At 46.2% G+C, this 23,635-nt stretch overlaps 1 protein-coding gene across 2 annotated transcripts in view; it reads right to left on the bottom strand.

The window, feature by feature from the left end:
• The window catches only part of ACTR10 (actin related protein 10), a 46,632-nt gene that overhangs the window by 9,071 nt on the left and 13,926 nt on the right, over window positions 1-23,635 (bottom strand). For both annotated transcript variants that reach the window (XM_063947999.1, XM_063947998.1), the window contains exons 3-10: window positions 23,118-23,200; window positions 21,756-21,864; window positions 20,013-20,120; window positions 19,691-19,758; window positions 7,208-7,287; window positions 7,030-7,065; window positions 6,702-6,781; window positions 6,544-6,617 (exon numbers count right to left, since the gene is read on the bottom strand). In XM_063947999.1, the coding sequence (XP_063804069.1) occupies window positions 6,544-6,617; window positions 6,702-6,781; window positions 7,030-7,065; window positions 7,208-7,287; window positions 19,691-19,758; window positions 20,013-20,120; window positions 21,756-21,864; window positions 23,118-23,200 (638 nt within the window). The remainder of the gene's footprint in view (window positions 1-6,543; window positions 6,618-6,701; window positions 6,782-7,029; window positions 7,066-7,207; window positions 7,288-19,690; window positions 19,759-20,012; window positions 20,121-21,755; window positions 21,865-23,117; window positions 23,201-23,635) is intronic.

Here is a 23,635-nt window from a genome sequence, read left to right as displayed (position 1 = left end):
TGCACTAGTAGGAAAATCACAGAATACTCAAGCAGCAGGTTATGTCCAAGGTTATGCCTTCGTGCCGATGCTGCAGATTGCAGAGACAAAACAGTTTAACAAAGAGGGGAACGCCAAGGAGTGTGAGGAGGGGGATCAGTATGAGATCCCGGCGGTCAGCACAGCTTGTCTGCCACAGGTTTCTATTCCCCTCCAGGTGATGGCGTGGACCACCACCCAAGAGAGGTAACCAGCCAGCGGTCAGGACTCCGAACGCCAGTATTTCAGCTGGTGTCGTGATTCCGGCATCGGTATTCTGACCACCGGGATCCCGACAGGCGGTCAATTAACTGCCTCCCGTGCGGAGAAAGAAAAAAGCAATTTAGTATATTTTAGGCACAGTGATTTAAAATGTGTGAATAAAAACCTTTTCAAGAACACCCTAAACCAGAGGTTCCCAAACTGTGTGCCGTGGCTCCCTGGGGTGCCTCAGGACACTTGCAGGGGTGCCCTGGGTTGGTGGTCCAGGACCAATTCAAATTATTCATGGTCAATATAATAGGCAAAACCAGTGCTGGTGGCTGCCAGTCATAAAATATGTGGCCAAACAGAAGCAAATCTTGTCCCTCACCACACAACTGACCCTAAGGATGACATATAAACGCAATCTACTTAATGTAATATTTCTTTCTATATTTCTCAGTAAGACATTTTTGGCCTAGGGGTGCCGTGAAAAAATAAGAATTTACTTACCGATAATTCTATTTCTCGTAGTCCGTAGTGGATGCTGGGGACTCCGTCAGGACCATGGGGAATAGCGGCTCCGCAGGAGACAGGGCACAAAAATAAAGCTTTAGGATCAGGTGGTGTGTACTGGCTCCTCCCCCTATGACCCTCCTCCAAGCCTCAGTTAGGATACTGTGCCCGGACGAGCGTACACAATAAGGAAGGATATTGAACCCCGGGTAAGACTCATACCAGCCACACCAATCACACCGTATAACTTGTGATCTGAACCCAGTTAACAGTATGACAAACGTAGGAGCCTCTGAACAGACGGCTCACAACAAATAACAACCCGATTTTTTTGTAACAATAACTATGTACAAGTATTGCAGACAATCCGCACTTGGGATGGGCGCCCAGCATCCACTACGGACTACGAGAAATAGAATTATCGGTAAGTAAATTCTTATTTTCTCTAACGTCCTAAGTGGATGCTGGGGACTCCGTCAGGACCATGGGGATTATACCAAAGCTCCCAAACGGGCGGGAGAGTGCGGATGACTCTGCAGCACCGAATGAGAGAACTCAAGGTCCTCCTCAGCCAGGGTATCAAATTTGTAGAATTTTGCAAACGTATTTGCCCCTGACCAAGTAGCAGCTCGGCAGAGTTGTAATGCCGAGACTCCCCGGGCAGCCGCCCAGGATGAGCCCACTTTCCTTGTGGAATGGGCCTTGACAGATTTAGGTTGTGGCAAGCCTGCCACAGAATGTGCAAGTTGAATTGTGCTACAAATCCAACGAGCAATCGTCTGCTTAGAAGCAGGAGCACCCATCTTGTTGGGTGCATACAATATAAGCAGTGAGTCAGACTTTCTGACTCCCGCCGTTCTTGAAATATATATTTTCAATGCCCGGACCACGTCCAACAACTTGGAATCCTCCAACTCGTTAGTAGCCGCAGGCACCACAATAGGCTGGTTCAGGTGAAACGCTGACACCACCTTAGGCAGAAAATGAGGACGCGTCCGCAGTTCTGCCCTGTCCGTATGGAAAATCAGATATGGGCTCTTATATGATAAAGCCGCCAATTCTGATACTCTCCTGGCTGAAGCCAGGGCCAGTAGCATGGTTACTTTCCATGTGAGATACTTCAGCTCCACCGATTTGAGCGGCTCAAACCAATGGGATTTGAGAAAATCCAAGACTACATTAAGATCCCACGGTGCCACTGGGGGCACAACCGGGGGCTGTATATGTAGTACTCCTTTTACAAAAGTCTGGACTTCAGGAACTGAAGCCAATTCTTTCTGGAAGAAAATCGACAGGGCCGAAATTTGAACCTTAATGGACCCCAATTTGAGGCCCATAGACAATCCTGTTTGCAGGAAATGTAGGAATCGACCCAGTTGAAATTCCTCCGTGGGGGCCTTCCTGGCCTCACACCACGCAACATATTTTCTCCAAATGCGGTGATAATGTTGTGCAGTCACCTCCTTCCTGGCTTTTACCAGTGTAGGAATGACCTCTTCCGGAATGCCTTTTTCCTTTAGAATTCGGCGTTCAACCGCCATGCCGTCAAACGCAGCCGCGGTAAGTCTTTGAATAGACACGGTCCCTGCTGAAGCAGGTCCCGTCTTAGAGGTAGAGGCCACGGATCCTCCGTGAGCATCTCTTGAAGTTCCGGGTACCAAGTTCTTCTTGGCCAATCCGGAGCCACTAGTATCGTTCTTACTCCCTTCTGCCGTATAATTCTCAGTACTTTTGGTATGAGAGGCAGAGGAGGGAACACATACACTGACTGGAACACCCACGGTGTTACCAGAGCGTCCACAGCTATTGCCTGAGGATCTCTTGACCTGGCGCAATACCTGTCCAGTTTTTTGTTGAGGCGGGACGCCATCATATCCACCATTGGTTTTTCCCAACGGTTCACAATCATGTGGAAGACTTCTGGATGAAGTCCCCACTCTCCCGGGTGTAGATCGTGTCTGCTGAGGAAGTCTGCTTCCCAGTTGTCCACTCCCGGAATGAATACTGCTGACAGTGCTATCACATGATCTTCCGCCCAGCGAAGAATCCTTGCAGCTTCTGCCATTGCTGTCCTGCTTCTTGTGCCGCCCTGTCTGTTTACGTGGGCGACTGCCGTGATGTTGTCCGACTGGATCAACACCGGCTGACCCTGAAGCAGGGGTTTTGCCAGACTTAGAGCATTGTAAATCGCTCTTAGCTCCAGTATATTTATGTGAAGAGACATCTCCAGGCTTGACCATACTCCCTGGAAGTTTCTTCCTTGTGTGACCGCTCCCCAGCCTCTCAGACTGGCATCCGTGGTCACCAGGACCCAGTCCTGTATGCCGAATCTGCGGCCCTCTAACAGATGAGCACTCTGCAACCACCACAGAAGAGACACCCTTGTCCGTGGCGATAAGGTTATCCGCTGATGCATCTGCAGATGCGATCCGGACCATTTGTCCAGCAGATCCCACTGAAAAGTTCGTGCGTGGAATCTGCCGAATGGAATCGCTTCGTAAGAAGCCACCATCTTTCCCAGGACTCTTGTGCATTGATGTACAGACACTGTCCCTGGTTTTAGGAGGTTCCTGACAAGTTCGGATAACTCCCTGGCTTTCTCCTCCGGAAGAAACACCTTTTTCTGAACCGTGTCCAGAATCATTCCCAGGAACAGCAGACGTGTTGTCGGGGTCAACTGAGATTTTGGAAAATTCAGAATCCACCCGTGTTGTTGCAGCACTACTTGGGTTAGTGCTACTCCGTCCTCCAGCTGTTCTCTGGACCTTGCCCTTATCAGGAGATCGTCCAAGTAAGGGATAATTAATACGCCTCTTCTTCGCAGAAGAATCATCATTTCGGCCATTACCTTGGTAAAGACCCGAGGTGCCGTGGACAATCCAAACGGCAGCGTCTGAAACTGATAATGACAGTTTTGCACCACGAACCTGAGGTACCCTTGATGTGAAGGGCAAATTGGGACATGCAGGTAAGCATCCTTTATGTCAAGGGACACCATAAAGTCCCCTTCTTCCAGATTCGCTATCACTGCTCTGAGTGACTCCATCTTGAACTTGAATTTTTGTATGTACAGGTTCAAAGATTTCAGATTTAGAATAGGTCTTACCGAGCCGTCCGGCTTCGGTACCACAAATAGCGTGGAGTAATACCCCTTTCCCTGTTGTAGGAGGGGTACCTTGACTATCACCTGCTGAGCAAACAGCTTGTGAATGGCTTCCAATACCTTCTCCCTGTCTGAGGGAGACGTTGGCAAAGCAGACTTTAGGAACCGGCGAGGGGGAGACTTCTCGAATTCCAACCTGTAACCCTGAGATACTACCTGCAGAATCCAGGGGTCCACCTGTGAGCAAGCCCACTGTGCGCTGAAATTCTTGAGTCGACCCCCCACCGTTCCTGAGTCCGCTTGTAAGGCCCCAGCGTCATGCTGAGGGCTTTGCAGAACCCTGGGGGGGCTTCTGTTCCTGGGCAGGGGCTGCTTGCTGCCCTCTCTTACCCCTTCCTCTGCCCCTAGGCAGATATGACTGTCCTTTTGTCCGCTTGTTCTTATAGGACCGAAAGGACTGCGGCTGAAAAGACGGTGTCTTTTTCTGTTGGGAGGGGGTCTGAGGTAAAAAGGTGGATTTTCCGGCAGTTGCCGTGGCCACCAGATCCGATAGACCGACGCCAAATAATTCCTCCCCTTTATACGGCAATACTTCCATATGTCGTTTGGAATCCGCATCACCTGACCACTGTCGCGTCCATAAACTCCTTCTGGCAGATATGGACATCGCATTTACTCTCGATGCCAGAGTGCAAATATCTCTCTGCGCATCTCGCATATAAAAGGAAAGCATCCTTTAATTGCTTTATAGTCAATAAAATACTGTCCCTATCCAGGGCATCAATACTTTCAGTCAGGGAATCCAACCAGACGACCCCAGCACTGCACATCCAGGCTGAGGCGATGGCCGGTCGCAGTATAACACCAGTATGTGTGTATATACTTTTTAGGGTAGTTTCCAGTCTCCTATCTGCTGGATCCTTGAGGGCGGCCGTATCCGGAGACGGTAACGCCACTTGTTTTGATAAGCGTGTGAGCGCCTTATCCACCCTAGGGGGTGTTTCCCAGCGCGCCCTAACCTCTGGCGGGAAAGGGTATAATGCTAATAACTTTTTTGAAATTAGCATTTTTCTATCTGGGTTAAACCACGCTTCATCACATACATCATTTAATTCCTCTGATTCAGGAAAAACTACAGGTAGTTTTTTCAGCCCCCACATAATACCCCTTTTTGTGGTACTTGCAGCATCAGAGATATGCAAAGCCTCCTTCATTGCCGTGATCATATAACGTGTGGCCCTACTTGAAAATACGTTTGTTTCATCACCGTCGACACTAGATTCAGTGTCTGTGTCTGGGTCTGTGTCGACCGACTGAGGTAAAGGGCGCTTTACAGCCCCTGACGGTGTCTGAGACGCCTGGGCAGGTACTAACTGGTTTGCCGGCCGTCTCATGTCGTCAACTGATTTTTGTAATGTGCTGACATTATCACGTAATTCCATAAACAAAGCCATCCATTCCGGTGTCGACTCCCTGGGGGGTGACATCACCATTATCGGCAATTGCTCTGCCTCCACGCCAACATCGTCCTCATACATGTCGACACACACGTACCGACACACAGCAGACACACAGGGAATGCTCTTATCGAAGACAGGACCCCACTAGCCCTTTGGGGAGACAGAGGGAGAGTTTGCCAGCACACACCCAAGCGCTATAATATATATGGGAACAACCTTATATAAGTGTTGTTCCTTATAGCAGCTTAATATATCCAGTATATCGCCAAAAAATGCCCCCCCTCTCTGTTTTACCCTGTTTCTGTAGTGCAGTGCAGGGGAGAGTCCTGGGAGCCTTCCTCACAGCGGAGCTGAGCAGGAAAATGGCGCTGTGTGCTGAGGAGAATAAGCCCCGCCCCCTATTTCGGCGGGCTTTCCTCCCGTGGATTTAGATAACTGGCATGGGTTAAATACATACATATAGCCTTAATGGCTATATGTGATGTATTCTTTTGCCTTAAGGTAATAAAATATTGCTGCCCAGGGCGCCCCCAGCAGCGCCCTGCACCCTCCGTGACCGCTTGGTGTGAAGTGTGTGACAACAATGGCGCACAGCTGCAGTGCTGTGCGCTACCTTCATGAAGACTGAAAAGCCTTCTGCCGCCTGTTTCCGGACCTTCAATCTTCAGCATCTGTAAGGGGGGTCGGCGGCGCGGCTCCGGGACGAACCCCAGGGTGAGACCTGTGTTCCGACTCCCTCTGGAGCTAATGGTGTCCAGTAGCCTAAGAATCCAATCCATCCTGCACGCAGGTGAGTTGAAATTCTCTCCCCTAAGTCCCTCGATGCAGTGAGCCTGTTGCCAGCAGGACTCACTGAAAATAAAAAACCTAAAAAACTTTTTCTAAGCAGCTCTTTAAGAGAGCCACCTAGATTGCACCCTGCTCGGACGGGCACAAAAACCTAACTGAGGCTTGGAGGAGGGTCATAGGGGGAGGAGCCAGTACACACCACCTGATCCTAAAGCTTTATTTTTGTGCCCTGTCTCCTGCGGAGCCGCTATTCCCCATGGTCCTGACGGAGTCCCCAGCATCCACTTAGGACGTTAGAGAAATATTCTGATATTCTAGGGCGCCGTGATTCAAATAAGTTTGGAAACCACTGCCCTAAACCTTAAGCATGCCTGATAATAGATCCCACACCTATACTGTATATAAACACACAGGCCTTTATAATCAACTAACTTTGTTCTACAAATGAAATCAGACCTGATAGCTCCCTTGACGTGCAGAATCTTCTGTCCATCTAGTGGATAATCAACATCAGGAGGTGGTTCAGGACGCTATAAAAAGGGCCAAAGTTTGAAATCAGAAACTGAAAGAACAACAATTTCAGCAACAACAAGAGGAACACAGAAAGAACCTACCTCAGAGCTGCCGTCAATGTTAAATTTGGCAGCCTGGATTTTGAGTCCCCGCTGCAGGTCACTAACAAAGCAAATGCGCACTACAACAGCAACATAAAGGAGATCAGACAGGAAAATGTCCCACAGACAATCCATCCCTCAACATTTCACTTTCTCACGCTTAAAGGGCAACTAGACCTGCTCCTAACATTTACACCTGTACAGTTTCATAAATTGGTGATGTACAGCCCATCAATAATCCCCCAGATGCTCCTTTACACTTAATTGTACCCACTAGTTTTGTTATTTAGGCATGAAGTATCAATATCATACCATAGTAACACCATACCTTTAATGTCTTCCACTATATCTTCTGGGACACTGCCTGCAGAAAACATGCAATAAAATGTATGAGAAACCTGTGAGCCAACACCATGATCAGCACTGCTTAAGAGACATGGCGGCTAGGGAAAGCAGCAAGCACACAGAAGAGTTTCCTATTATTGGACAAAGAGAATGAAACTTACTCATTACAGACGGGAGGCTCTGGTCCTTGGTTGTGCCTGTGTTGGCTGTGCACTGTTCCAACAACTGAGCTTCCAGCTCTCTGCACACAGAAGGGTAATAGAGGAAACAGAAATGATAACACTTTAGTGCCACTAAACTTAAACTGACTTATTAAAGGAATCTCCTAGGAGTCACAAGTAAGTGATCGTTTGCATATATTGATAGAACTTGGTATATTTTACATTCGGTTTACACTTGATGAGTAGTTGAGTGCAAACTATTGCTCCCTTTTATCAACAATTTGTTTTGTTACAGAAGCAAAGAAAATAGGATTTTGGTACTTACCAGGTAAATCCTTTTCTTTGAATCCATAGGGGGCACTGGAGTACTCTAGGGATATGGACGGCTTCTGCAGGAACAAGGCACTGAATATTTAAATTTAGAACTCTCCTCCCCTCCATATCCCAGAGTACCTCAGTGTTTTTTACTGAGCCGAATAGGAGCTATAGAGAGGTTGACAATGGAGAATTACATATAACATAACGGACAACAATAACGTTGACACATAACGTGACTGACAACTAAACAGTTGGCACTATAACCGATAGAACTTGAAATATTGAACCAGTCGGTGAGAATGTGTTACCATAAGATCCACTGAATGTACCACGAACCAGGTAAAACTGCTCTGGGTGGGCGTCCAGTGCCACCTATGGATTCAAAGAAAAGGATTTACCTGGTAAGTACCAAAATCCTATTTTCTTTTTCATCCACTAGGGGTCACTGGAGTACTCTTGGGACGTACCAAAGCTTCCCCCGTGGGCGGGAGAGCAGGTTGGCACCTGTAACACTAGGCGGCCAAAACTAGATGCTGATGCCGCAAACGTATCAAACTTGTAAAAGCGCACAAACGTGTGCACTGATGTCCATGTAGCCGCACGGCAAAGCTGCGTCTTGGCAGCATCATAGAGAACAAACAACGTATTGGTCTTACGAACTGTAGACGTTCGGGATACATAAACGCGTAATGCGCGTACCACATCTAAAGTTCCAGAATCCTCTGTTAACACAGGAACTTCTATTGGTTGATTGATGTGAAAAGATGACACTACCTTTGGTAAGAAAGCGGGATTCGTCCAAAGTTCCGCTCTGTCATCATGAAACACCAAATACGGAGGCTTGCATGACAAGGCCCCCAAATCTGAAACACGCCTTGCCGAAGCTAAGGCTAGTAGAAAAATTGTTTTCCAAGTGAGAAACGTAATATCCACTTGTTGTAAGGGTTCAATATATGAAGACTGTAAGAAATCTAAAACCAGATTCAAGTCCCATGGCGCTGTAGGTGGAATGAATGGAGGCTGTACTCTGAGGACACCTTGCAGAAAGGTGTGTACAGACGGCAATAGAGCCAATCGTCTTTGAAAGTAAATTGACAAAGCAGATACCTGCACCTTTAGCATAGATAAACGTAGTCCTCCATCTAATCCCGTCTGTAGAAATAACAAAAGACGGGATAACTTGAAAGATGATGTCGGAAACTTCTGATCTTCACACCAACCTATATAGGCACGCCAAATTCTGTTATAATGGGCTGCCGTAACTGGTTTCCTAGCACGTAACATGGTTGGTATAACCGATTCCGGAATGCCCTCTCTTCTTAAGAGGGCGGTCTCAACAGCCACCCCGTCAAACGCAGCCGCGGTAAATCGGGGTAAAGGAACGGACCCTGTTGTAACAGGTCTGGACGAAGTGGGAGTGGCCAAGGATCGTCTGCGAGTAGTCCGCAGAGATCCGAGAACCAAGCTCTCCGAGGCCAATGAGGCGCCACTAGTATGACTGTGGCGGACTCTCTTTTGATCCGTTTTAGCAACAGAGGGAGCAGCGGAAACGGTGGAAACAGATACACGAGGCTGTACGGCCACGCGATTGTGAGAGCATCCACCGACACTGCCTTTGGATCTCACGTTCTGGACACATACTGGGGCGTTTGGCGATTGTGGCGAGATGCCATCAGATCCACTTGAGGGTAACCCCACCTTTGGACCAACATGTGAAACACTTCGGGATTTAATGCCCATTCTCCTAGATGAAAATCCAGACGGCTGAGATAATCCGCCTCCCAGTTGTCCACTCCCGGAATGAACACTGCCGACAATATCACTTGGTGATGCTCGGCCCAATTGAGGATTCGAGCTACTTCCCGCATTGCCATGCGGCTTCTCGTTCCTCCTTGTTTGCTGATGTACGCGACCGCCGTTGCGTTGTCTGACTGCACCTGGACAGTCTGAGACCGAAGCATGTGCACTGCTTGTCGTAGCGCATTGTAAATTGCCCGGAGTTCCAGGACATTTATAGACCGCAATCTTTCGTGATCCGCCCAGAGACCCTGGAGCTGACAATTTTGAACTACAGCTCCCCAACCTCCGAGACTCGCGTCCGTCATTAGAATTATCCAATTCCAGGCGCCGAACAGTTTCCCTGCGGTTAGATTGTGTACTTTGAGACACCAGAGTAGAGATACCCTGGCCCGTGGCGACAACCTCACCCTGTGGTGAATCTGCAGAATCGAGCCCGACCACTGTGCGAGCACATCCAGTTGAAAAGGACGTGAGTGAAACCTTCTGAACTGAAGCGCTTCGAAAGCCGCCACCATTGTGCCTAAGAGGCGAATGCACAAATGTACAGAGACTGTGCGTGGCTTGAGCACTAATTGTACCAGATGACGAATAATCTGTACTTTCTGTTCTGGTAGGTAAATTCTCTGATTTACCGTATCGAGAATCATACCTAGGAATTGAAGTCGTTGAGACGGAATCAGATGTGATTTCTTTAAGTTGACAATCCAACCGTGCTGAACTAGTACATCGTACGTTAGCAACGCATGTTGGAGGAGCATCTGTTGAGACGGAGCTTTGATGAGCAGATCGTCTAAGTACGGAACTATTGTCACTCCCAGGGATCTGAGATGAGCTATCATCACAGACATCACTTTGGTGAATACCCGAGGCGCTGACGAGAGGCCAAACGGTAGAGCCTGAAACTGGTAATGGTTCTACCGTATTGCAAACCGCAAGAAAATCAGATGAGGTGGCCAAATCGGAATGTGTAAGTACGCATCCTTGAGATCCAGCGCAATCATGAATTCCTGTGGCTCTAAACCTGCAATTACTAACCGCAGAGATTCCATCTTGAATCTGTAGTAAGTGACGTACTGATTGAGGCCCTTTAAGTTCAATATTGGCCTGACCGAGCCATCCGGCTTTGGTACCACAAACAGACTGGAATAATAACCCTGACCTTGTTGGTGTACAGGGACCGGAATCAAAACTGCTGACTCCAGCAGAGACTGAATGGCAATTTGCAGAACCGCTCTCTTGTCGTCCGACACAGGCAGTCCTGTCTTGAAAAACCGCAGTGGCGGGAGACAGTCAAACTCTATTTTGTAACCTTTTAACACTAAATTGCGGATCCACCCATCTGTGGACGTCTGGAACCACGCCAAATGGAACGTCTGAAGGCGTGCTCCCACAATTGGAGAGCCAAGATGGGCTGGGAGTCCGTCATGCCACTGGCTTGTCGGTGACCTTAGCGTCTTGACGACTGGCGCACGCCCTCGACCTCGTCTACTGGGCGTGGCTGGTCCTCTACCACGGCCTCGAAAGGGCTGAGGCCGAAAGGATTTGAACGCCGGGCCCGAGTATTTCCGTCTAGGTACCGTTGGAGGCAATGGTAAGAAAACAGACCTTTCCTCCCGTGGCCTCAGAAATCCATTTGTCCAATTCAGGACCAAACAACTTCTCGCCACCGTAAGGTAACGCCTCTATACCTCTTTTGACCTCCGCGTGCCAAGAGCGCAGCCAGAGTGCTCGTCGTGCTGTAACTAGCGACGATGAAAAGCAAGAAGTGAGCTGACAGACGTCAGTAGAAGCTGTACATTATCAGCAGCTTCCCAGATTTGATCAGCGAGAAGTAGAAGGTGATCGTCACGTAGGGCAGACTTGAGTTCTGTTATCCATACCATTAGCGCCTTAGTTACCCAAATACCAACCAACCCAGGTCTAAGCAACACACCTGCTGCTATATACATGGACTTTAGCATAGCTTCTAATTTACGGTCTGAAGGGTCTTTAAGCGTAGTAGCCGTTGGTACTGGTATGGTTAATTTTTTTGTAAGTTTAGACACAGACGAATCCACCAATGGCGGATTCTCCCATGTAGCTGTCACAGACTCTGGAAACGGGTAACTAGACTTAAATCTGCGAGGTAAAGAAAACCGTTTATCCAGATTCTTTCGTGTTTCTAGTAACATCTTATTAAGAGATTTCGAAACAGGAAAACACATCGGAGTCCTCTGTCGTTTAGCAAAGACGACTTCATCATTTGTCAGAGGCTCCTCAGTTTCTGGAAACTTCAGAGAATGACGCACCGCTCTGATGAGATTATCAATGCCCGGGCTGTCAATATCGTCACTATCTGACTGCTGATCTACTTCGCCCTCCTCACCGTCATCTTGCGCAATGAGGTCTGGCATAGATTCGTCAGAATGCAACATAGCAGAAAGTGGTAAATCAAAAGACAAATTACATTTATCCCTACTACCCAAAATGGACTTGGACTTTCGGCAAGGCTGAGACCCTCCGGTAGTTCTAGCGGTCTCACCCTAGACTCAGATCTTGCCGCTTCCCGCTCCTGTCGAGCGGCAGCCAATTCTGATTGCAATCCAGCCATGACATCCGCTAGCATAGCCCATGGCGGGTCCGGGGATGAAACCGGCTTTGAAACCGGAGCCGAAATTGTATTCGTAGCTGAATCCACAAAACATACTGTACATGTGGTAGATCCATCCGGTAACACACTCTTACAGACATGGCAGGGAAACTGCTTTTTTGTTTTAGCTGGTGCCTTACTCATTATGCAGACAGACAATACAATACACAAAGACCGACAACTTGCACGACTCAGTAAAACAGTACTAAGGTGTCTCTCTCTCTCTATATATATATATATATATATATATATATATATATATATATATATATATATCTATATCTGGCCAAGTGCAGTGCACGTGGCCAGTGCTATATGAAATCTGATCCCAAATTCCCACTAACACCCCTGCGCCTTCCGGTGGAGTAGAGATGTAGTACAGGAACGTTCTGGAATCACAACAGGAAGAAACAGGAAGCATGGTTAAAATGGCCACTATGCCATGCTTACAGTCCTGGTCACAGTGCAGGGTATATTTCTATAACCTGTAACTATTGCAGCAAACCCGTTAATATAGGCTTAACAGCCTATGTCATTAATGCTGTCACCCCTTATGCAGCCCTCCGCTAATGTCATGCATCCTTCCCCCCCTTCTGCTCCCTCACCTGTGGCCCGGGTACCGCTGTCTGAGCGGGAAGTACCAGGGAGCGGGCATCTAGCAGTCCGAGATCGGGTGCAGGGAGCCGGAGAGCGCTGTAGTGGAGAGCGGTCCTGCAGCGGCGGCCGGCGGGTGTGAGCGGCGGAGGAGCGCGACGCTGATCGGAGTGGTTGCCGGAGCGGCTGGGGCGGGCGGCCTGTAAGGAGAGGCTGGTGCTGTTACATTTCCCACACACAGCGGGGCGGCAGCGTGCGCTGACCGCCCCGTCCCCCCAGCATACCTGACTCCAGTAGCGATGGCTGTGACGGGGCTTCTATCTGTAAGCTCCGTCCAGCTGTAGCAGCAGTCAGTGAGTGAGCTGCGTGTGGCTGTGAGGGTGCTCTTTGTGAGGACCGACACGCCATGCGCTGCCTCCGTGCAGCGGCACTATCCCAGACCCACATTTTTACAGAAACTGGAAAGGGATGTGCTGTTTGTAAAAAAGTAAAAATGAAAAGCAAAAATCAAAATATTCAAAAGAAGTGTGGATAAGCTCCACACAAGCCTTGTTCCTACTATGAGCACAGAAAAAACACTGAGGTACTCTGGGATATGGAGGGGAGGAGAGTTCTAAATTTAAATATTCAGTGCCTTGTTCCTGCGGAAGCCGTCCATATCCCTAGAGTACTCCAGTGACCCCTAGTGGATGAAAAAGAAAAGGCTGACTTCAGTGTCATTCATGGGATTACTGATCAGAGGTCTCTAAATTCTTATACACTCTTGAAGGGTTTTACATACATACTTGTTAATCTAAGCCAACTTGTTTAGTGATCCCTAACTAAATTGTGTCTCATTTTGGAGCCCTTATTTACAGAAAAACAGGAAAGTGTGTTTGTGGCAAGCTTCTGCAAGTAGAACAAATTTACCCTCACACAAGGTCACCTTTCCAGGTGTTAGTGTAACTTGTATCAGCCAATCAACAATTAGCTTTGATGACTGTAGTGTAATGCATCACGACTAAGGACAGTAAATAATTGTCTGCTTTGCGTTCCACGTATCTATCTTGTGTTCACCATGCTATTAACTAAATGCTTATTTGGTCATAATAACCTGAGTTTTCTCAAGCTGTATTTGGCTGGTATGTCTGTAAATCTAAAAATTACTAATCTACCAAATGATCAAGGTACAAAATAAAACATGTCCAAATGGTAGGTTTTCATAAGAGAAAAATGTAACTGAAAAGACACAACGGAGCGTTTACTGTTATCGTCATTTTCCACCTAAGTACCCCCTGGCCGCCCACTTGCATCATTGTAGCCCCAACATTTGCAAAACACTTTTGTAATGAATCTAAATGTTCTGAAGAGTAAATGTTTAGGCACGGCTATATATAAAAGCAATAAATGTGCTATAAATAAGATGTAAAAAAACAACAATAGAATGAATTATATATATATATATATATATATATATATATATATATATATATATATATGGATGTAATTACAGAAAATGTTTCAAGCACCCTTGCACATAATGAGAGTGACTTGGGCATACCAGTACACAAGGGTGAGAACCACTGGTCTAGATAGATGACATTAAGGTGACAGGTATGCTGCACTTAGATCATTTATAATCTAATTGGCAGCAAATCGCAGCATGCACTGGCACCGAAGGACTGCCAATCCCAATCAACACATCATCTGAGCATGTTTCACTGCTCTCATAGTACCAGGGTTAGCTGATTTAAACCAAATGTTTTTAAGGACAAGAAAAGAAAAAAAAAACACCCACTGTTTTATTATTATGCTATGACTACAGGCAAAGTGCTGTGACTTCTTAAAAATAATAATAATTAAAAAAAAAAAGAAAAAAGCCCACTATAAGTGAATCCTCCTGGTATTATTACACATTCTTGTTGTGTGTGGTCTTTACTTGAGTGAGCTGAACCAATGCAGTAAATTCACAAACAACAGAGAAATAGGAAGGGTGAACCAGATCAGAGCGGTACTAAATCTGCCTAGCATCACCTAAGACTCCACAAACACCTCCCCTAACAATCCTATGGGACAGGGGAAAACCACAACTAACATTCTCAATCTTAAAGGGTAAACAACTCCAACACACAAAAGAGGCAATACACAGAAGAGAGGATTTTGGAACTTACTGATAAATCCATTTCTCTGAATCCACTCGGGGACACTGGAGCTCCAGACAGCTGGGGTGTGAAGGATGCAGACCAGAGGTGGCACAATGTTATTACAATAAAAAAAAATAACATATGCAGAGCTGGCTCCTCCCCCTTCACTAACCCCCCCCTCATTCCCTCCGGTTTGAAAAATTGTTTGATTGAGAGAGCAATCCTGACCAGCAACCTTTCCCTGGACGGTGCTTTTATCAGGAGATCGTCCAGGTATGGAATTATGTTCACTTCCTGTTTGCAGAGTAGATACATCATATCTGCCATCACCTTGGTGAACACCCTCAGTGCCGTGGAGAGACCAAATGGCAGGGCCTGGAACTGGTAGTGACAAGCCTGCAGTGTAAACCGTAGGTAAGCCTGATGAGGCGGCCAGATCGGGATGTGAAGGTACGCATCCCTGATATCCAGAGACACTAGGAATTACCCCTCCTCCAGACCTGAGATCACCGCTCTCAGAGACTCCATCTTGAATTTGAACACTCATAAGTACAGGTTCAACGACTTGAGGTTCAAAATTGGTCTTACCGAACCGTCCGGTTTCAGTACTACAAACAAGTTGGAATAGTACCCCTTGTATAGCGGATGAGGTGGAACTGGAACAATGACGCAAGTCTGTACCAGTTTTTGGATGGCATGTTGTAAAGTTATACTTGCCTCCTGTGAAACTGGCAAGCCTAATTTGAAGAATCTGTGAGGTGGGAGCTCTTGGAAATCCAGTCTGTAGCCCTGGGAAATAAGATTTATGACCCAGGGATCCTGGCACGAACTTGACCAGATTTGACTGAAGAATTGTAGTCTGGCTCCCACCTGAAAGCCTTCCAGGCATTGCGGTCCACCGTCATGCTGAAATTTTTGAGGAAGCAGAGCCTGAGCTCCGTTCCTGAGCACCAGCTGTTGCTGGTTTGCGTGGTTTACCTCTTGCGCCACTGGAGGACGTAGAAGCATCTCTGGATTTGCCCCTGAATTTGGCCCTTCCGAAAGGACTGTAACTTAGAAGCTGAATACAGTATTCTTAATTGGGGGGGCTGCGGAAGGAAGATACGTAGACTTACCCGCAGTAGCTGTGGAAATCTATTTGTCTTATTCATCTCCGAACAAGGCCTCTCCTGTGAATGGTTGGCCTTCCACGCCTTTCCTGGAATCCGTGTCAGCAGTCCACTGGCGTAGCCACAAGCCTCTGCATGCCGACACTGCCATAGCGGTGGTGCTTGCGTTAAGCATGCCTATTTCCTTTATGGCTTCCACCATGAAGTTCGCAGAGTCCTGTATATGCTGCAGAAGTAAGACAACATCCCCCCTAGATAAGGAATGTAATCCCACAATTAGGTTACCTGACCATTTTGCAATGGCTTTTGTGATCCACGCACATGCAATAGTGGGTCTTTGGGCCACCCCAGCAGCTGTGTACAATGATTTGAGTGGTCTCAATTTTATGATCAGCCGTGTCTTTCAGGGAGGGTGCACCAGGAATAGGCAATACAATTATACGTGACAGCCTAGAGACTGATGCGTCCACTATCGGCGGATTTTCACATTTTTTTGTATCCTCCAGAGGAAAAGGAAAAGATGAGAGTAACCTTTTAGGGATCTGAAACTTCTTTTCAGGATTAACCCAAGGTTCTTCAAACAGGGTATTCAATTCCTTTGACGCTACGAAAAGTGACTGAGGACTTCTTTCTTACATTCAAATAAGATTCCTCACACTCCTCTGACACCTTATCAGGAATATGCAGAACATCTCTGATAGCTTCTCTAACAGCCTCTATTCCCTGTGACAGAGCTGCATCCCCACCACTCCATGTCTGACCTGTCAGCGTCAGACTGCAGGATATGGGCCAGAGATCGCTTTTGCGGACAAATGAGAGGGGATCAATACTCTGCTCATGAACTCATCCAGAGTCTGTTTTAAGTATTGCGTCTCTTTCTCATTGAAGGACAATTTTGTAAAAAGAGTTGAGATCATTCCCTTAAGAGAATTAACTGATTCCGGTTCAGCTCCGCTAGTCTGTGAACAATTAACCCACAAAGAGCCCTTCTGGGAGACACAGATGTTTGGAGCCAGCACACCGCGCCCTTATTGCTAATACTAAGCTTAGCCGGGTCGCAGACCAAGTACCCTGATAGGGGACTTAGTACACTAGTAATCGCTCCCCCCTGCTATGTCCCCCTGGTACCGCTGAGGTAATTTGGAGTCACACTGGAGGAGCTGCGCGTCCCTGTCCCGTCAGCGTCTGTGTCCACTGCAGAGGGAAAATGGCACTGGTGAGCTGCTGGATCCTCTCATAGTAAAGCCCCGCCCCTTCAATGGCGCACGGTCTTTCCGCTTTTTTTATACTGGCTGAGGAATCTGATGCTTAAAATGGAGAAAACCTTTTAAGGCTGTGTTGCCAGTATGGGTACTGTGTACAGTGTACAGAGACGCAGTTGCGCACTGTGTCCGAAGAAGCATTCCGCCCCATTTAGAAGCCGTGCTCTGTTAGGGGTGGCGGCGTGCTGCAGGACTGTACACTCGCCGTGATGGGCTTGCAAATAGTTCCCTCAGGAGCTCAGTGTTCTGTCAGCGGGGAACGGGACTATTAACCCTTCAAGAGGTTGGGTCGTTCCCCCCTCTTAAGTCCAACGAAGCAGGCAGGCTGGTGCCAACCAACCCTGCCTGAAAATAACAAACATATCAAATAAATGCAGAAAACTCTTCAGGAGCTTCCTTCAGCGTGACCGGCTCCTCTGGGCACATTTTCTAGACTGAGTCTGGTAGGAGGGGCATACAGGGAGGTGCCAGCCCACACTATCAAATTCTTAAAGTGCCCATGGCTCCTAGTGGACCAGTCTATACCCCATGGTACTAAATGAACTCCAGTATCCTCTAGGACGTAAGAAATATGTGCCATGGCATTTTCCCCAGGCGGACCACTGCTCCCAGGTTGAGCGTGCATTTCCAAACATGTGTCGCACACCCCAGAGCTGCCAACATTAGTGCTCTTTTTTCCACCTTTTTAACATACATAACAAGTCTTTGTGGTCTTGGTTGGTGCTTTAGACGCCATGTTAAAAACACCCACCAATCAGCAGTACTTTCACGCTATTAGAAGGAGGAGGAGAAAGACCGTAGAGATATAGGGAGCAATGAAAATTAGGAGTCACAGAGCTGGAATTATATTAAAAATTAAATGAAAAAAAAAAAAAAAAATGAACCAGCCTGACATTTACAATCCTCACACCACCAACTGTTGAAACAGCTTGAGTTGACCAGGTTGAGAAATTCTGTTGCTCCTCCTCCGCAGGACCTGTCAGCAGAGTCCTTTGGAAGAAAAAATATAAACTTTTAAATTACTTTATTTCAGATCTTTGTAGTAGAGCACTTATAAATCTCTCTAAACTTAAGAGCCAGCGCCAGCAGAACATTAACCACTGTACATGAGCCTCTGCTTCTGTTTTGGCTGCAATTTCCCTTGTGGCGTCTGACAGAAATAATATGTCCTCCCCCTCAGAGAGGACTGCCTGCTATAAATGCGCGCCTAACAGGAAAACAAAATGGCTGCCACTGAAATTTTTCGGTCACCTTGCAGCCCCAGACATTCACAGTGCGGAGATTACCTGCCTCCTGTGCTCCTAACAATCAGCGCGCTTGCCATGAGATGCCCCCATAATAGATTACCTCAGCGGCTCACAGCTCTCATCTTCCACCTGCTATCAGTGCGCCTCCCCTGTCAGCAGAGCGTCTATCCTTGTCTGCGGTCCCCCACCCTGCTGGATGCGCTCTGCCCACTGCTCCGGGGCCCTCCGCCTTGCTGCATGCACCGCCCTACCGCCGGGTCTCCGGCGGTGAGCTCCGCTCCTCTCAGCGGTGACCAACTCTGCCCCGAGGAGATAACCATATGCGCTGCTAGGGGGATAAAGCTGGCTGCCCGCTATCCATATTACTCACTGTTCTGCACTTCAGATCTTCAGCGTGAGATGCTGATCCCTTCCACCGGGATCTGTGGATCACTAAAACTGTTAATACAGTTTTGGGAGCCTTCACCCTCCTTTCAGTAGGTTGGATCAGCCCACAAAATATTTAAGGAAAGAAAAGTTTTCTTATGGAGCAAGAGCTCCTTTCCTGTGCGGCTACCTCCATCGCAATTTTTCAAACTGGAGAGATGGGGCGTGAAGGAGGAGGAGCCAGCTGTGCATAATTTTTTAATTATAACATTGTGCTACCTCCGGTCTGCATCCTTCACACCCCAGCTGTCTAGATCTCCAGTGTCCCCTAGTGGATGATAGAGAAATACATGAGCTCATGGTTTAAACACCTTCATGTTTATTTCAGTTCAAAACCTTCAGTCCTTTAGTATTGTATGCCGGCGGCCAGGCTCCCGGGCGACCAGCATACCGACGCCAGAATCCCGACTGCCGGCATACCAACAGCGTGGCGAGCACAAATAAGCCCCTTGCGGGCACGGTGGCGAGCTACGCACACCACGCTATTTATTCTCCCTCCAGGGGGGTCATGGACACCAAGAGGGAGATAAAGTGTCGGTATGTCGGCTGTTGGGATTCCGGCGCCGGTATACTGTGCGCCAGGATCCCGACAGCTGTCAAACTGAAGACCACCCCTTTTCAGATGTCTGTACTTTGTATGTTTTAATATGTATAGTGTATCTACATATATTCAGATGTAATAGGAATAATAAGCAGTAAAAACTGGTTTTATTGAAAGATGTAAAACAAATCATATCAAAACCTAATAACTTTGGATTGGTAATGTTAAAAGCGTGAAAGCATAGTTGATCAAGGTTTCTAATACATAGCAATGTTTCACAGTATTAATATAATGAGCAGGTTTTTTTTTATTTCATTAAAATAATAATGCAAAAAAAAAAAACGTGTTTAACCACTTGCCGCCGCAACCCCCCTCCCCCCCCTCCCCTCCGACAGCCATGGTATAAAGGAAATGCATAAAATGTGAACTCTTACTTGTGAATGGCTTTCCCACCCAAGGGAAGAGACTCCCAGCAGCTGAGAATTGGAATACCTTCATATATCTAGCACCTGTTAAGGAGTAAACAATTCTAAGACAAACTGAATAAAACTGTAAGCAACACATTTAGTGCTATATAGTTTCCACTAGGAGGAAAAATGTAGCCAAGGTTTTATTACTGCTTGGGAGTAAGCAAGTCAGCTATGTCACACACCATTGGATAAGGTGCTAAACCAACTCTACTAAAGGTCCAGCAGGTAATTGGTGTTTAGATGTATAGTCTTATATATCTATAATAAATATTACTGAAGCGGATACAGGTAGAACTAGACTCTCTTGATATCCACAGTCCAAGACAATCGCAGAATTGATGCCGAGTGTGAGCAGAGACATCAGGTGACCTGGGGCAAACAGCACAGACGGAACCTAGACAGACAGACAAGAACCTTATTACATTAATCTCTCAGTACTTCCCACCATGTGTCAACCTTGTTATAAGATTAGACATGAGGCAAACTGTGTCCTCTGCCCCTGCATACTGAGCATTTAGCTTTTGTATAATACCAGCTGTAAATCTGGCATTGCCTGGGTTTTATTTATTGTATTTTCTCTCTGCCTCCACACCCCTCTCCCAATTTCTCCCCCTCTACTGCCGTGGGTCTGGGACTCAGGGTCGACAACAAAAAGGTCGACACACCTTAGGTCGACATGGACAAAAGGTCGACATGAGTTTTTTATGTTTTTTTGGTGGTGTTTTCTTCGTAGAGTGACCGGGAACCCCAATTAGTGCACCGCGTTCGCTCGCCATGCTTCGGGCATGGTGCCTTCGCTCCGCTCGGCACAGATTACCGTTCCAATCGTAGTCCACGTGGATCGTTAAGTATGAAAAGGTTCCAAAAAAGGAAAAAAAACATAAAAAACTCATGTCGACCTTTTTCCATGTCGGCCAAAGGTGTGTCGACCAATTGGTGTCGACTTAAGGTGTGTCGACCCGGAGTCCGGATACCCCTGCCGTTTAGCATGTTCACTGTTAGCCGACCATAATGGCTATAATGCTGCAATGTTATGAATGAATGCTTGTTAAATGTTCATGTTACAGCTAGCTCATAACCAGTTCAAGAATTTTCAGACTTGGGGAAGCTTACAACAAACTAAGTTCTGGTTTAACATAATACACGCACTGATACACACACCAGCTGCCTTGCAGCAGTGATAAATACTGTATACTGATTAAGCTAGCACTGCAAACCTATATAGCGTTTCATGCAAGTAATTTAGGTAATGACAACAAAAGGGATAACATACTGTTATAATTCAAAATAGTCCTAATTATGTTTGGCGTTTTACTAAAATAAAAAACTACTGGTTTACCAAGAGTCACATGTGCCCACGAAGATTTAAATGTTCTCGTGGACTTGTGTGAAGCCGCAACTCGATAACACCATTATACCAACGTTAATTTATCACTGCTCAATAGCAGAATGCTTCACTTCATAATCTGGTTGATTCTAAACAAACAAATATCACAGTAGCTAGTGTGGAATAAATGCTTCATTTTTGTGTTCACAATACTTGGAAGTCTGATATACCATTGCGTATTTATTGCTGCTGCTCTATGAAGAGCAGATTATTAGCTGAATAAGTACCATATGTCTGCACCAGTGACAGGCTAAAATATCTAATATTTAGGAACAAGGACTGTTTTAATGTTAGACTGAGTTGATACAGTTACACACTAGCTCTCAGTATAGAAGCAGTAATAGTAATAACATCATATAGTGTGTGCTGTGACATCTGAACATAATCATATTTTATATCCACATGCTCCCTGTTCTAATTGGCAGCATATATATAACTTAGGAATGTTCCCAATAATAATTGGCATTTAAACAAATTATCTGTTATGCAAGTCAACATACCCTTTTTGGTAGGCATGTAGGGTTATGGCTACAATTATTACTCAATGTTCCACAATGTAACACTATTCCACAAATTGTTAATAATTGAATATAACTTTCCATTAAGGTGTCTTGTTGGAGCAATAAAACCATAGAAATATACCTCAAAGTACTTAAACAGAACTCGTGTCAGAGTCTCCCTGAAGTGAGAGGGTGAAAGCACAGATTCTAATATGACAACACGACGGTCGCGGGGATTCACCAACAGATGCCTGTAAAGAAGAAGAGCAAAGGCTGTAGTGTGAGGAGGTTTATAAGGCAGAAAGAAAGCCTCAGACTGACACTACAGGTAAATGTTAGGAATATAGGTGGTCATTCAGAGTTGATCGCTAGCTGCATTAGTTCGCTGTGCAGCGATGAGGAAAAAATCGGCACGTATGCGGCGCAATGCGCACGCACTATTACAACGAACGATATAGTTTCACACAGGGTCTAGCGAAGCTTTTCAATCGCACTGGTGGCCGCAGAGTGATTGACATGAAGTGGGCGTTTTTGGGTGTTAACTGACCGTTTTCAGGGAGTGTTAGAAAAAACGCAGGCGTGCCTGGAAAAACGCAGGCGTGGCTGGGCGAACGCAGGGCGTGTTCGTGACGGCAAAACAGGAACTGAACAGTGTGAAGTGATCTCAAGCGCTGAGTCGGTTTTGAGCTACTCTAAAACTGCACACAAAAAAAAAACCTTTGTAGCTGCTCTGCGATCCTTTCGTTCACACTTCTGCTAAACTAAAATACACTCCCAGTGGGCGGCGGCGGCATAGCATTTGCACGGCTGCTAAAAACAGCTAGCGAGCAACTCAGAATGACTACTATAAACCTGTACGTTAAAGTAATTTTTTGTGACATATACCAGGTGTTCAGTCTGTATATTCAGTATAAAGCATATAACAGAATACTATATACTGACAGTAATTTGTGCCTATTTTTTATTTTAAAGACCAAATCTATTTCCCTATATTGCACAGATTATGAGAGAAAAGGCATATATCCCTGGTATTAATAAGACATTTACCTACACCTAATTTCTGCCTGAATAGGATTATTGATAGATAGTAATTATCATACTGCAAAGAACACACTCCATTCATTAGTAAATAGCCTAATATATGCATTATCAAGTGTTTAAGTCATAGGTCTTCAACCTGTGGCTATTGTGGAACTACACATCCCAGGATGCCCTGCCCCAGTTTTAGCATGCCTTTATAGCAAAACTGTGGCAGGGCATGCTGGGGTGTGTAGTTCCACAGTAGCTGGAGGGCCGCAGGTTGAAGACCCATGGGTTAAGTCATTCCTCACCTTAGCTCCACAAATAAAACATTCAAAACTGCATTATCTCCCGTAATACCGGGCAGCATGTAGCACCCATTTACTAAGAGCAAATGCACCAATATATGAACCTTGCAAAGAATGTTATGATCTTCACTCCATACAGTGATACAGTGCAACAGATAGGCAGCATTGCTCCTTACCTGAAATACAGCATATGGATGAACTCAACCAGATAGGAATACAGTTCTTCAGTGTTTATATGGTACTGAACTACTTTTATTGGCTGTGAAGAGAGAAAAAAATATATACAACATATTTGTAGCAGGTTACAGTCACTTAACAGTTCAAGGTTCTTTGTCAATATAAGCAACTATAAAACAAAATAATAGCAAAACTAAAAAAGGTACAACAAAACTAAAATAAGCAAAATACAGTCAACTCCATAGGTTAAGTGTAATATCCTGTAACTTGCATTCACTGGCGAATTGCCAGCGAGTCTACTTGATATTTTAGGGGCAATCATTTAAAAGCTAAAACCCAATTGTATTTGCCTTTTAAATTGTTGCCCCTTTAAAATATCGGCCAGTCTTGTCGGGAACTCACACTACACACTAGAAGATAACACTGAACGATATGAACGTTCTCGTTCATTAATGAACGTGAACTCGCTCATATTGTTATGTGTGGAAACACCAACGATGAACAATGAGCGGCCCCG

This window comes from Pseudophryne corroboree, chromosome 12, assembly GCF_028390025.1.
Source record: "Pseudophryne corroboree isolate aPseCor3 chromosome 12, aPseCor3.hap2, whole genome shotgun sequence".
Classification (NCBI taxonomy): domain Eukaryota; kingdom Metazoa; phylum Chordata; class Amphibia; order Anura; family Myobatrachidae; genus Pseudophryne; species Pseudophryne corroboree.
The sequence above is the reverse complement of the archived record's forward strand: the minus strand, read 5'-3'. Positions and strand labels throughout refer to the sequence as shown.